The sequence below is a fragment of the Grammomys surdaster genome, unplaced genomic scaffold, assembly GCF_004785775.1.
Source record: "Grammomys surdaster isolate TR1022 unplaced genomic scaffold, NIH_TR_1.0 127, whole genome shotgun sequence".
NCBI lineage: Eukaryota > Metazoa > Chordata > Mammalia > Rodentia > Muridae > Grammomys > Grammomys surdaster.
In genome coordinates, this window is record NW_021604585.1 from 10,282,472 (window position 1) to 10,295,261 (window position 12,790).

Consider the following 12,790-nt stretch of genomic DNA (forward strand, 5'->3'; position numbering starts at 1 on the left):
CAAGCAAGCAAGCAAGCAAGCAAGCAAGCAAGCAAGCAAGCAAGCAAAGACAAAACCTGATGATTGTAAATAAAAAGGTGCAGAAAAACCAGATTCCCTACTTGAGAAAGTGTGAAGATGTGTGAATCCCATGATCTCCAGTTCCTGCTTTTACTACATGTTCTCTCACCTGGTAGCAGCGGAGCCATGCACTGGGCTGCCTACGGAAGCAGGCCATGAAAGGGCTGTCTCCTAACTGATCAGTGAATGCTGCAAACCATATGCAGTTCAAGTACACTCGGTAGTTATTGACATTCTAGCTGTACTGGCTGGTTTTTGTGTCAGCTTGACACAAGTGAGGGTCATCTGGGAAGAAGGAGTGAAATCTTTTTTTTTTTTTTTTTTAAGATTTATTTATTTTATTTATGAGCACACTGTAGCTGTCTTCAGACACACCAGAAGAGGGCATCAGATCTCATTATGGGTGGTTGTGAGCCACCATGTGGTTGCTGGGATTTGAACTCAGGACCTCCGGAAGAGCAGTCAGTGCTCTTAACCGCTGAGCCATCTCTCCAACCCAAGGAGTGAAATCTTAATTGAGAAAGTGCCTCTATAGAATTGGCTTACTGACAAGTCCTAAGGATGTTTTCTCGATTGAGGATTGGGCCCAGCTTGTGTGTGGCGCCACCCCTCGGCTGGCAGTACTGAGTACTATAAGAAACCAGACCCACACATAGACATACATATGGTCCAGATATACATGGAAACACATGCACACATGGTACACACATAGACACACTTACACATGTCACATACATAGATACACACACACAGGTTTTTGTTTTGTTTTTTTTAAAGAAGCCAGGAATGATAGATAGAGGCTTGTAATCTCAGTAGTCAAGTGGGGGCAGGAAGATTAGAAATTCAAGGTCAACTTTGGTTACACAATTGAGTTCAAAGCTAGCCTGGGCTACATAAAACTCTGTCTCAAACAAACAACCTAAAACAAAACAATAACAAAACAGAAATGTATTAAAATGTCCTTGGAGATGCTGGAGCCAGGTCCTGGGAGGTACCCTCTTAGAGGTGTTGAGGGGGGATGAGACTGAGGTGAAGTCTGAGGGCTTCTGTGCAAGCTATTTGTCTCTTAGTAGAAGACCATCTTGTAAATTGTGTGTCTGTCTTCATGTCCAGAGAAGTCATGCTTGCTCTGGCTTGGTGTGTCAGGAGTTCTGGAGTATGTTCTGAGACTGCTTTGCACCCTTGATGTGTAGAACTGTGTTCCTAGACCCTCAGGTATTTCCTCTGCAATCACAGGTACCCCGGGGCTGTCAGAGGTATCCATCCCCAATCTACTGGCATCTGTGATCTTCAGTTTACCCTGAAGAACCCAGATGAGAGGTGACCATCAGGTTCCAGCCCCTGAGATTGGACCCATCACAACATTGTGAACCTGGTGTCTGGTAATGGTGGGATGGACAGCATGTTTGTGTTTTGAAGTTTTTCCTTCCTACATATGTTATTCTTGTTTGTTTTTGCCTTTTCAGACAGAATCTTGTATGTAGTCGAGGATGATCTTGAACACCTGATGCCTCTGCCTTCACTTTCCCAGGGCTGCTGGTATTACAGGCTTGTGCTGCTGTACCAGGCTTACTTTATAAGTTATTTTGAGATGGACTCAAGCATTCTCCTACCTCAGCCCCTGGGTATCGGGGATGACAGACATGCTCTGCTGCATCCAGCCCCTTGCTTAAGATTGAATACATTGCCTAGACCCTGCTTTAGGGAATCTGTAAACTCGGAAGGAATAGAAAGATCAGAAGCACTTGTTTGGGGACACTGGAAGGTGGCCAGCTGGTCCCTACAGTGAGGCGGGAAATGTGTTGGGATCCCAATGGCTTCCTGTGTCATAGTGGGGAACTTGTAGGGATCTTTGGGTGATGTCCAGGCCTTTTGCTTCCATAGCCACTGGCTCTGGATCTGCTATGGATCAGCAGGTTAAAAAGAACTGGGGAGTTTGAGGATGGCAAGAGATAGCCCAGGCTCTACCCCCAAGACACTTCAGCTAGGCATTTTTTCTTGCCTAAGCATCTTTGAGGCTAGAGCTGCCCTCTTGGTTGCCTGGTGGTCCCATCTCAGACTTAATCCATTTGGAAGACAGAATAACAACAAAAGATGGCCCTGGGCTGGCTCCGGACACAACTTTTCTTCAGATGTTGGGAGATCTTTGGCAGGTTTCTTGACTTCTGTTTCCTAATGAGTAAAATGGAATGAGAGTCTCACCATTTACTTGTAACTCTGGGATATATTGAGCTTAAATGAGGCCTCAAAGTAGGCCTTGGAGCCAGGTTTGACTCTTGGACACGGCTTTGCCCAGCCTTTTAGATTTTATATTTGGGTGACTTGATGATGTTTGAAAATTTGGAGATTTCACCTAAAAACTGAGACTCAATCTTCTCTTGAAGGGCAGAAAGCCTGGGGCTGGAGAGATGGCTCAGCTGCTAAAAGCACTTGGCTGCTCTTCCTGAGGACCAGGGTTCAACCCTCAGCACCCATATAATGACTCACAAACATCTATGGCTCTAGTTTTAGGCGGGGATCCAGTGCCCTCTTCTGGCCCCCATGGGCACCAGGATGCATACACAAGTGTCTTTGCATACATTCCGGCAAAGCACTTCCTATAAATATATTTTACAAAGGAAAAGCAGCTAGGCATGCTGCCACACGTCTTTAATCCCAGCACTTGGGAGGCAGAGACAGGTGGATCTCTGTGAGTTGGAGGACAAAGTGAGTCCAGGACACACACACAGAGACCCTGTCTCAAAAAACTAAAGCCAAAATCAAACTAAACCAACCAGCTAACAAACAAAACAAAGCAAAACACAGGAAGCTGTGATGATGGTGGGTTCTCTGCTGTTCAATACACATGTCTGATCAGAGAGAAATGCCTGTGCCTTTGAGATTGGCATGCAGCCTCCATTCACTCTGTCAGTGAACAGGCTAGCTCTCAAGACATCTGTAGACCTAAAGCCAGCTAGCCCCTGGCTGAAGGTATTAAGCCCTAAGATTTTCCTCTTCTATAAATGTGGTCAATTATGGCATTCCCTCCTGTATATACCCATCCATGTCAGCCACCGAAACATGGACCAGTTCAGGATGTTCACAGTGGACAGCAAGAGAATAAAGAGAATAAAATTGGACTTTATTGGACGAGGGGCTAGAGAAATGGTTCAGTGGTTAAGAATACTGGCTGCTCTTCCAGATGTTTCTTAGCCCCCACATACCCTCTCACAGCTGTCTGTAACTCTAGTTCTGAGTGGAATCCAGTGCCCTCTCCTGTCTCCCTTGGACACTAAGCACACATACAGAGCACAGAGACATACATGCAGACAAAGTACCCATACATATAAAAAAATAAGTTTAAAATTTTACTTTGTTGAAAAGACTGTTTAGTGAAGGTTCTTAGCATTGCTGTCATTGCTATAATGCATGTAGCAACTTTTCAGGACAACTGGGATTCAAAGTCTGTCAGCACATGAGGATGATATTCACGCTCAGCCAGTGGGGTCTGAGGCATGGTTAATGTGTATGAGAATGACAGGTTTGCTTAGGAGGAAGAGACTTTGGTAGAAGGTGGCTACACCAACACCTGTGGTAGAGTCCAGAATCTAAAACCAGATGCTGAGCCTAGCACAGGAGCCATGTTCTTGACCTTACCACAAGCTGGGTGGCCTCCTAGTGAGGCTGATTAGAGAGGGGCTTCATTAACAGCCACCAGTTGATGAGAATGTGACACTTGGTTACACTTAAAAACTCACCTGTTGCCGGGCAGTGGTGGCACACGCCTTTAATCCCAGCACTTGGCAGGCAGAGGCAGGCAGATTTCTGAGTTCAAGGCCAGCCTGGTCTACAGAGTGAGTTCCAGGACAGCCTGGGCTATACAGAAAAACCCTGTCTTGAAAAAACAAACAAACAAACAAACAAACAACCCCAAAACCAAAACAAACAAACAAAAAACCTCACCCGTTGTCCTTCACACGACCCCATCTGCTGCTTCCACAGATACACAGATCCCCAGAGTGCCCCCTTTCTGACTTATGTGACTACGTATTCCTTCTGCACCAGAGCTGAGGTTTAACCTGGGCATCTTGGGACATATAAAGTGTGACAAACCTTGCTTACAGGACACCATGACTAATGGCTTGCCCCTCCTTCCAATTGCCCTCCTGCTGCTTTGCCTCTCCGGGAGAGGCTTCTCGGTTAATTTTCTTTATAAAGTTTAGTCACAGGCAAGTTGCTCACGGAGCCATGTTGATGGGCATCCTTTACTTGACACTGGACATCTCCGTAGCTGTGTGAAGGACAGATATTCTACCAAGCCTGAAGAGTCCGGCTCTATGGGGGTGAGACCTCACTGGCTTCTGATCAGGATGCTCTAGGCTCAGGCTGTTGTTAACCCTCTCCCTGCTTGTTAGACTGAGTGGACCCTGACCTAACCTGGGCAATCGCTGGGACCTCAGTTCTGCATGAGGTTTCTTTGGGTGGCAGTCTCACCACATTTGACAACTGGGTGAAGGGTCTTAGCAGATACCTTGGATGTCCGGATACTGGGGAAGAGTCTTTGGAGTCTTTCCTCTGCAGGAATGTAAGATGTTTGTTTGATTCCAAGTCATGTTCCTGGGATAATAATAATGGCCTTTTTGGACCCTTTACATCCCTTCTAGATTTTCAGCCTCAAAGCTGACACCCTGCCAGTCAGGTGGCTGCAGTTCTGAGGGACTCTTTCATTGAAATCTATTCTCCTTTACAGTGATCCGGTAGAGACTTCTGGGAGTTCAGGGCTGTCTAACATACCTCTCGACCTGCTTAATGTTTTTTTTTTTTTTAAACCTGGGATTTAAACCAGAGACTCCAGAGTCTGCCCCAACTTAGTATAAGCCTTTGACAATCAATGCCAACCTTAACCCAGCTCCTACGTCCCCCTCTCCCAGCTCCAGCCTAGATCTTCTCCAGATCATGACATCTTTGCAGCACCCCATCCCACACCGCTCCCTCCTGACCCTCGGTCCTACCTGAGGTTCATGTCCCCCTTCATGGCCAGGGTGAAGAGGTTAGACAAGTTCCCCCCAGGAGAGCAGCCACAGATGAGGATTGCCAGAGCCTCAATGTTGCTCAGATGAAAGATCTTGCCCAGAAGAAAAGCAGTGAGGGGCATGATGCCATACTGGGCCACCATGGCAATGATCACCCCCTTGGGCTTCCAGAAGTGAGCCTTGATCTTGCTGAACTCCATGGTGCAGCCCAGCGAGAGCATGATGAGTAGTAACATAAACACCAGGATGACACTAAGGGCCTTGTCTGTGGCCCGGTGGCCAAAGCCAGGTGGCAGGGAGAAATTGGAGGGGGCTGATACATTGTACACCTCCATCCTCCGGCACAGCGAACACCACCTTGTTCTCAGTTGCTGCCCTTCCTTGCCCGGTGCTTGCTGGATGTTTTCTTCAGTCCTCTTTCAGGACAGAGTTTCTGGACAAAATGTAGCTGTGGGCAAATAAAAGATTATGCAACCAGCAGAATCACGGTTGTGGTTATAAGACAGCCCATACCCTTATCTCTCTGGATCCTCTACCTTGCTCAAGTTTCCTGACCTCTGTGCCTGCTGGGTGGCACTCATACCCAGCACAGGGTTGATTCTTTCCGCTGGTGCGCATGCTTCTCTAGCATCTCTGAGACCCACCCAGGACCTGCAACAGAACAGGTCCACCTTTCCTTTTATTTCCTGCTAGCTCAGAAAAGGTGCCTTCCCTATGCCCAGTGAGTCATCGTTTGTTCCCAAGAGAAAGAGACTGTTTCTGCCTTTGCTTTCCTCAAATAACTGACAAAGACCGGAGGGCTGTGGGACAGGATGGGGGGATGCCGTGTTGGTGTCTTCAGGAGAGGATGTGTCCACGACTTCCCTCCTCTGAGACCTTATTTTGTGCCCATATCTGGACCATACATGTCCTGTGGGGTTGGTGTTGGTGGAGGGCACCATGAATCCCTGAAAGATTTACTAATCTCCCGAGGGGAAAAACCTTTCTGGGGTGCGATGGTCTCTTGGAAGCCTGGAGACTATCCAAAGCACAGCTCACAGGAAACTCCAGCTAAGGAGAGGAACCAGTCGGTGCCTGAGGTATCCATGGCTTGAGAAACTTTAGAGAAGGAAGTGAAGTTGTGTTAATCTTGAGATTCACCAGATAAAAAATGAATTCCACTATTTTGGACCATATTTAAAACAAACTTTATTAAATATTAAATACTGACCAAAAGATGGACTTTGGTCAGAATCAGTTCCTGAAGTGTTCCAGCTTAGTGCCCCAAGGAACACATGAAGCAGAGGTTTTTAAAGACTAATCTATAAACCACTTTCTCATAAGGCATTGCTATTTTCCAAGAATAACAACTTCCAGGATTCCAGGAATTTACCAGGTCCTTGGGCAGGTGGGGTGTGCAGGTTCATTTTGGACATTTCAGATGAGCAGTCTTTCTTACTGCGGTCCCAATGGCTCTATTTCGCATGCTGGGCCTGCGGGTCTCACAGTGGAAGCCAGGTGAGAGCATGCATTAGAGAGGCAGGTGTGGCCATCCTGAGCTGCACTCCCCTGACTCACCTCAGAGGTGAGGCCTAGTGAGTCTGTCAGGTGTACAGTTTCCTCTTGTCCGCTGGGAATCCACAGCCTCATAAGTTCCTAATTGCTGAGATCTGTGATAATGCTTAATCATTTTATTTTGGTTTTGAGATAAAGTCTTACCATGTAGCCCACACTGACCTGAATCTAGAATACTCCTGTCTCATCCTTTTCCAAGCAGGGATTATAGGTATGAGCCACCACATCCAGGTTGATTAAGCTACTGTGGGTTGGGGTAGTGACATATTTTTGGCTTACTGTTAATTACTTGAAAACAAGAGCTCCTTCACACACTTGCACTTGTAGGTTTGGTTTCCAGCATCCATGTTAGGAGGATTAAACCAGCTGTGACTCCAACTGAAAGGGACCATCTGGCTTCCACAGACACTCATACTAACATTTATACTCTCTTCCCCATACAAATATTTAAAATAAACTAAAAAAAAGAAAGAAGGAAAGAAAGAAAGAGAGAAAGAAAGAAAGGAGAGAAAGTGAGAGACTTCAACAATGGCATTAGCTTCTGGAACTCTGTACAAAGGAGGATTCAAAAGTTGTCCACACAACCCAATATCACACCGATGCATGAGGCCGCTGCTCTATGGAGTTGTGTGTACGCTGGCCCGGGTGACACGAAACTGACATCCCTTTCCCTTGGAGAGTCTCTGATGTGTGTTTTCCTATGTTTGAGTTGGACTGGGCTCAAAGGAAGGGCAGGCAGAGGTCTGGGCAGTGTATGTGGATGCTAATTGTTGGAAGACCATGCTATTAAGGTAGCAGTCCACCATGTCTGGATAGCTCTCCAAGCTTGACGCAAAATGGAGGACCCCCTTCCTCAGAGGGGCTTCCCCTCTTCCACTGATCTCATCTGGAGAGTGTCTCTGAGCAGGTGCCTGACATTATCTGGAGGATGACTGCCCCAGTCCCACGGGGCGTTGAACTGGGCTCAGAAGACCTGGAAGAGAGAACCAGGGGGGCGAGGGACGTAAGAAACCGACAGCTTGTCTAGAGTCTGATCAAGCTGTCAAATTTTAATTTTTCCACACAGGGGTTATATACACATAGAAGCAGGATGTGGGGAGAATAATGATGCGGGTCTTCTTTGTTTCTGGGGAGCACAGATAATCTCATGTGGAGTACAGATGTTCTCCAGAACAGAATATTAGCTGAGTGAAGAGTTCACAGAAGAAGCAGGGCGGAACAGGTCACTATGTACCTGTCCATAAGATCTATTATTCATTTATTCTTATCTAAGTTAGTAATTTTCCACCAAAGTTACCTGTCCATAAGATCTATTGTTCGTTTGTTCTTATCTAGGCTGGTACTTTCCCACCAGGGCTACCTGTCTACAAGATCTATAGCTATCTGTTCTAGGGTTAGTGCTTTCCCACAGAGACCAAGACTTTGTGTCAGTAGGCATGTATGGCTGACTTAGGCCTATGGCTGACTTAGGCCATTAATGTATAAGCAAGGTGGCTTCCAACAGATGACTCTGTACAGAGCTTCCTGTAAGTACTGCATGATTTTAGCACCTAAGTTCCGCTTAGCTCTTCCTGCTATGTGATAATTAGGTACCAATCAGCCCTTCTGTTGTATTGTAACCCTAAGAGCCCTTATATACCCTATCCCTGAAACAATAAAGTTGAGCTGTGTCTTAGGGTTTTACTGCTGTGAACAGACACCATGACCAAGGCAACTCTTATAAGGACAGCATTTAATTGGTGCTGGCTTACAGGTTCAGAGGTTCAGTCCATTATCATCAAGGTGGGAGCATGGCAGTGTCTAGGCAGGCATGGTGCAGGAGGAGCTGAGAGTTTTATCTCTTCATCTGGAGACCACTAGAAGACTGGCTTCCAGGAAGCTAGGATGAGTGTCTTAAAGCCCACACCCATAATGACACACTTCCTCCACTGAGGCCACACCTCCTCCAACAAGGCCACACCTTCTCCAAAATACTGCCTCTCCTTCGGCCAAGTATATTCAAACCACCACAAGCTGTCTCACTGAAGCTGACTCCTAGAAGTTCTTCCATCACAGTCATGGCTGTCCAAACCCTGTTCCTTGCTTCTGCTCCCCTTGCCCTCACAGGCCTGTGGCCAATAAGCCCCGAGGAAAGGGAGACCCACAGCTCGCCATTCTGAGCACTGGGGGTATTCTGAAGGAGACTGCTTTCTCTCTTTGGAAAAAGCCAACACATGCAGGCATTCTTTCTGTTTTCTGACCACTATGATTTGAGTGGTTGCTGAGGGCTGTGCAGGAAGAATGACAAATGGCTTTGGTGTGAACCCAGCTCGCAATGGGTGTTCCTCCACTGAAGCACCACCCTGAGGACCACGTGTCCTGAGGACTTCATGCTGTTAGGAAGTTTTGCTCAGCTTGCTGCCCTCACTTCCCTCTTAATCTAGAACTGTGTGAAAACTCTAAGGGGGACTCTGCCCCTCACTGGGCAGAATAGTGCTTGATCTCTTTCATGCATCGCTGCTGGAGGAGATTAATGATTCAATTACCATCCTTCAGAAGAATTTAGAGATGTATATTGTCAGCAATGACCTCCACCTCCACCCTTAGAAAACATTTGGAAAAATAAAATTGTTAGTGAAGGTAGGTTAAGATGTTTTTGCTACTAACTCTGATGTAGAAAATCTTAGGGAACAATTTGAAGTTCAGAAAGGCACACTCTTATTAGTTAAGCTAGGGATATTTTAAGGTCAGGGAACAAGAACAATGGCAGCACTGGCTGACTCTTACTGAGGCCGGACTGGTGATGACTGGGTTCTTATACCCATTTTCCCCTCAGCTTCCTGACATGATTTAGTAATAACTGCCGATGAGGAGACATATATTCTGAGGATTTAAAGTGGATGTGACTAATTTTTATATAAAAGTTTAGACTTATGATTCTTTTAAGATTCTTATAAGATGTGAGTTCCAGGACAGCCAGGGCTATACAGAGAAACCCTGTCTCGAAAAACAAAAACAAAAACAAAAACAAAAACAAAAACAAAAACGATTCTTATAAGATGACTTTTAAAGATAAATAATAAACTAATTAATCCTTTCTTTGTAACTGCAGATTGCTGCCTGCCAGTAAGAGACACTGGCTGAGAAACTACTTTGCTTCTTGTACTTTGTTAATCTATAACAGCTTAGTTACAAATGTCCATGGGTTCTTAGGAATAATTTGTTTTCTTTACCTGAACTACATAATGTTATTTCTTGTGGGGAACATACTGTTTTTTCATAGTCAGTCACTAGAAGAAAGCTAAAATGTAATTACATTGTAATCTTGTACCAGTTGAAAGATTTGGCTGGGCCATGGGAGAAAAAATAAAGTTATTGGAACATTGTTCCTTCCACCCATCAACTGTGCCTGTGCATGTGTGTGTGTATGTGTGTATATATATGTATGTGTGTTTATATATGTATATGAATAAAGCTTGTGTGGCTGTGTGTTGGAGCTTGCTCTGTCCACCAACTGTGTGTATGTGTATATATGTATGTGTGTGTGTGTGTGTGTGTATGTGTGTGAATTTTCTCTCTTTTCTTTCTTGTTGGGCCCCAAGGAGTTACTAGAGTTCAGAGTTTTTTGCTGGCCACAGGGAGTGCCAGCCTCAGTAAATTAAATTTTGTTCCCTCAGGGGAAAGTTTTCAGAGTAATTTCTTTAATCGCTGGCTGCCATAGACAGCAGCCCCATCAGTATCTGGACCAATCCCCATCAGCTGCTAGTAATACTGACCCCCACAGGCTGCTTACCTCAGTTTACCCTGTGGTGTCCAAGCTGATCTTTGACAAGTGGTTCTGCTTGTCATGAAAGAACAAAACCTTGGAAACTATGAGCTAAAAGAAATAATTCTTCTCTTAAAAGGTATCTGAGTCTACCCCAGATTTGAGGGAAAGGAAAACCAGTGTTACAGGAAGTTGACTTTAGGTCTTAAAGTCATTTCTTCATGAATGGGATTTGTGGCCTTACACCTGAGCCCCACTGGATGGTCTTGTGCCTCCTACCCTGCCACGGAGTACCCCAAGAATAAGCATGCCTAACTGTGAAGAAGATATCATTGATTAACATGGGGTGAAGGAGGAGAGGAAACAGAGAAGGCAAAAATGCACTGAAGTTTTCATTGTTCGTTGTAAGGAACAAATAGTTGCTGAATTGTAGAAAAATGGAGGTATTAATTTAATTAGAGAAGTAGCAAGTAGAACAAAATGTATAATATTCCAGGAGTTGGAGGTGCATAGTTCAATAGTAGGATATTTGTCAATGCGCGTGAGGTTTTCAATGCTATCCTTAAAGTGCTGGCTAGTTTTATGTCAACTTGACACAAGCTAGAGTTATCTGAAAGGAAGCAACCTCAGTTGAGAAAATGGCCTCTATAAAATCCAGTTGTAAGGCATTTTCTTAATTAGTGATTGATGAGGGAAAGTCCAGCCCATTGTGGGTGGTGCCATCCCTGGGCATGTAGTCCTGGGTTCTATGAGAAAGCAGGCTGAGCAAACCACGATGAGCAAGCCAGTAAGCAGCAGTCCTCCACCGTCTCTGCTTCAGTTCCTGCCTCCAGGTTCCTGCCCTGCTTGATTCCCTATTCTGACTTTTTTCAATGATAGAATACAATGTAGAAGTGTAAGCCAAATAAACCCTTTCCTCCCCAACTTGATATTTGGTCATATGTTTTCATTGCAACAATAGTAACCCTACTTAAGACACCTAGTACCATAAAGCAAGCAACCAGCCAGCCAACCAACCCCAAAACTCCCCAAACCCAGTAATCAGAAAAACCCTACTGAAATTTGAGAATTACTTATAGACGCAAAGACAATAGACCACATAGTGTTAGCTGCTTCAAAGCTACAGAAGCAGAAGGAGTAACATGATATTAATGTGACATAATTAAGGCTAAAGTTCCTGTCCTAGCAATAGATGGGTGCACAAATGAGTTAAGCCTACTCTTATGCAAATCTACAGAGAGACAAGAACAAGTGAGACAAAAAGAAATACAAAATCACACACACACATGCGCGCACACACACACACACACATGCGCACGCACACACACACACATTTCGTTTTTTCTTTTTGAGAGAGAGTGAGTCTTTTTTTTTTTTACAGCTACAAATTAATTTTATTTACAGATTATCATTTCGTGAGCTCAGATCCATAGATACAGGTGTCTGTAACAATACTTTTACTCTGAGACTTACCTGTTTTCTTTCGAAACTCAATTAGGCTGAAACTATTTAAAAGTTTTTAAAATATTTAAATCTTTAACACAAGTTAATATGGCACACTATACTCTGTGAAAACATATATTCATAACTAAAATCTAAGTAAATCTAAGAATTCTGAAGGTCTCTGAAGGTGATTTCTTTTCATTCAAAAAAGATCCAATTAAGACACATTATCACAAAAGGTAGAATAAATTCCCAGCAATTTAGACAATAGGGTCTTTTATATTATTTCTGTGAGAATGTGAGCTGTCCTGGAGAGAGCGAGTCTTATGATGCAGCCCTGGGTGGTCTGGAACTCATTACGTAGTCCAGGCTATCCTTGAACTCACAGATAGCTATCTACCTGCCTCTGCTTCCCACATGCTGGGATTAAAGGTGATGATGCCTGGTCAATTTTTTTTTTTATGGTTCTGAGAATCGAAAAGGGTTTCTTGTGTGCTAAGCGTGTACTATTCTACCAGACCCCCAGCTCTGGTCATAACTGTATTATCATCTAAAGTGGAGATGAAGGAAGGCTTTTCATGATGCAGTTAGCAATAACTGGATAAACAGTCATCTGTATATTAAGTAACAAAGTGCAAAATTTACAAAGCTAAAATGATAGGAGATGGAGGGAAGCTCCAGGCCAGCAAACAGATAGTTGACTTTAATCCAGTTCTTTGATCAATGAGAGAGAGCATTGGAAAAATGAGCTCGGACACAGAGGCTCTGAGTATCACATTTGTAGAAACCGGATGAGGCTTGTCTCTCTTCCAAAACACATTTTTTCCTTTTTAAAGTTAACAATACACCATATATTATTTTATTTTTCACTAGAGCAAAGTTTTTTGTTTTTTCATTTTTTTCCCCCTTGCCTTCTCCCTCTCACTTCAGCCCCGCTCGTTCTGGCCCCGCTCGTTCTGGCCCCGCTCGTTCTGGC

At 44.6% G+C, this 12,790-nt stretch overlaps 1 protein-coding gene across 1 annotated transcript in view; it reads right to left on the reverse strand.

Moving 5' to 3' along the window:
• The window catches only part of Slc10a1 (solute carrier family 10 member 1), a 15,522-nt gene extending 9,980 nt beyond the window's left edge, over positions 1-5,542 (reverse strand). Inside the window, exon 1 of the mRNA XM_028789380.1 lies at positions 5,052-5,542. Coding sequence (XP_028645213.1) covers positions 5,052-5,407 — 356 coding nt within the window. The 5' untranslated portion in view covers positions 5,408-5,542. The remainder of the gene's footprint in view (positions 1-5,051) is intronic.
• Between the last annotated feature and the right edge of the window lie 7,248 nt (positions 5,543-12,790).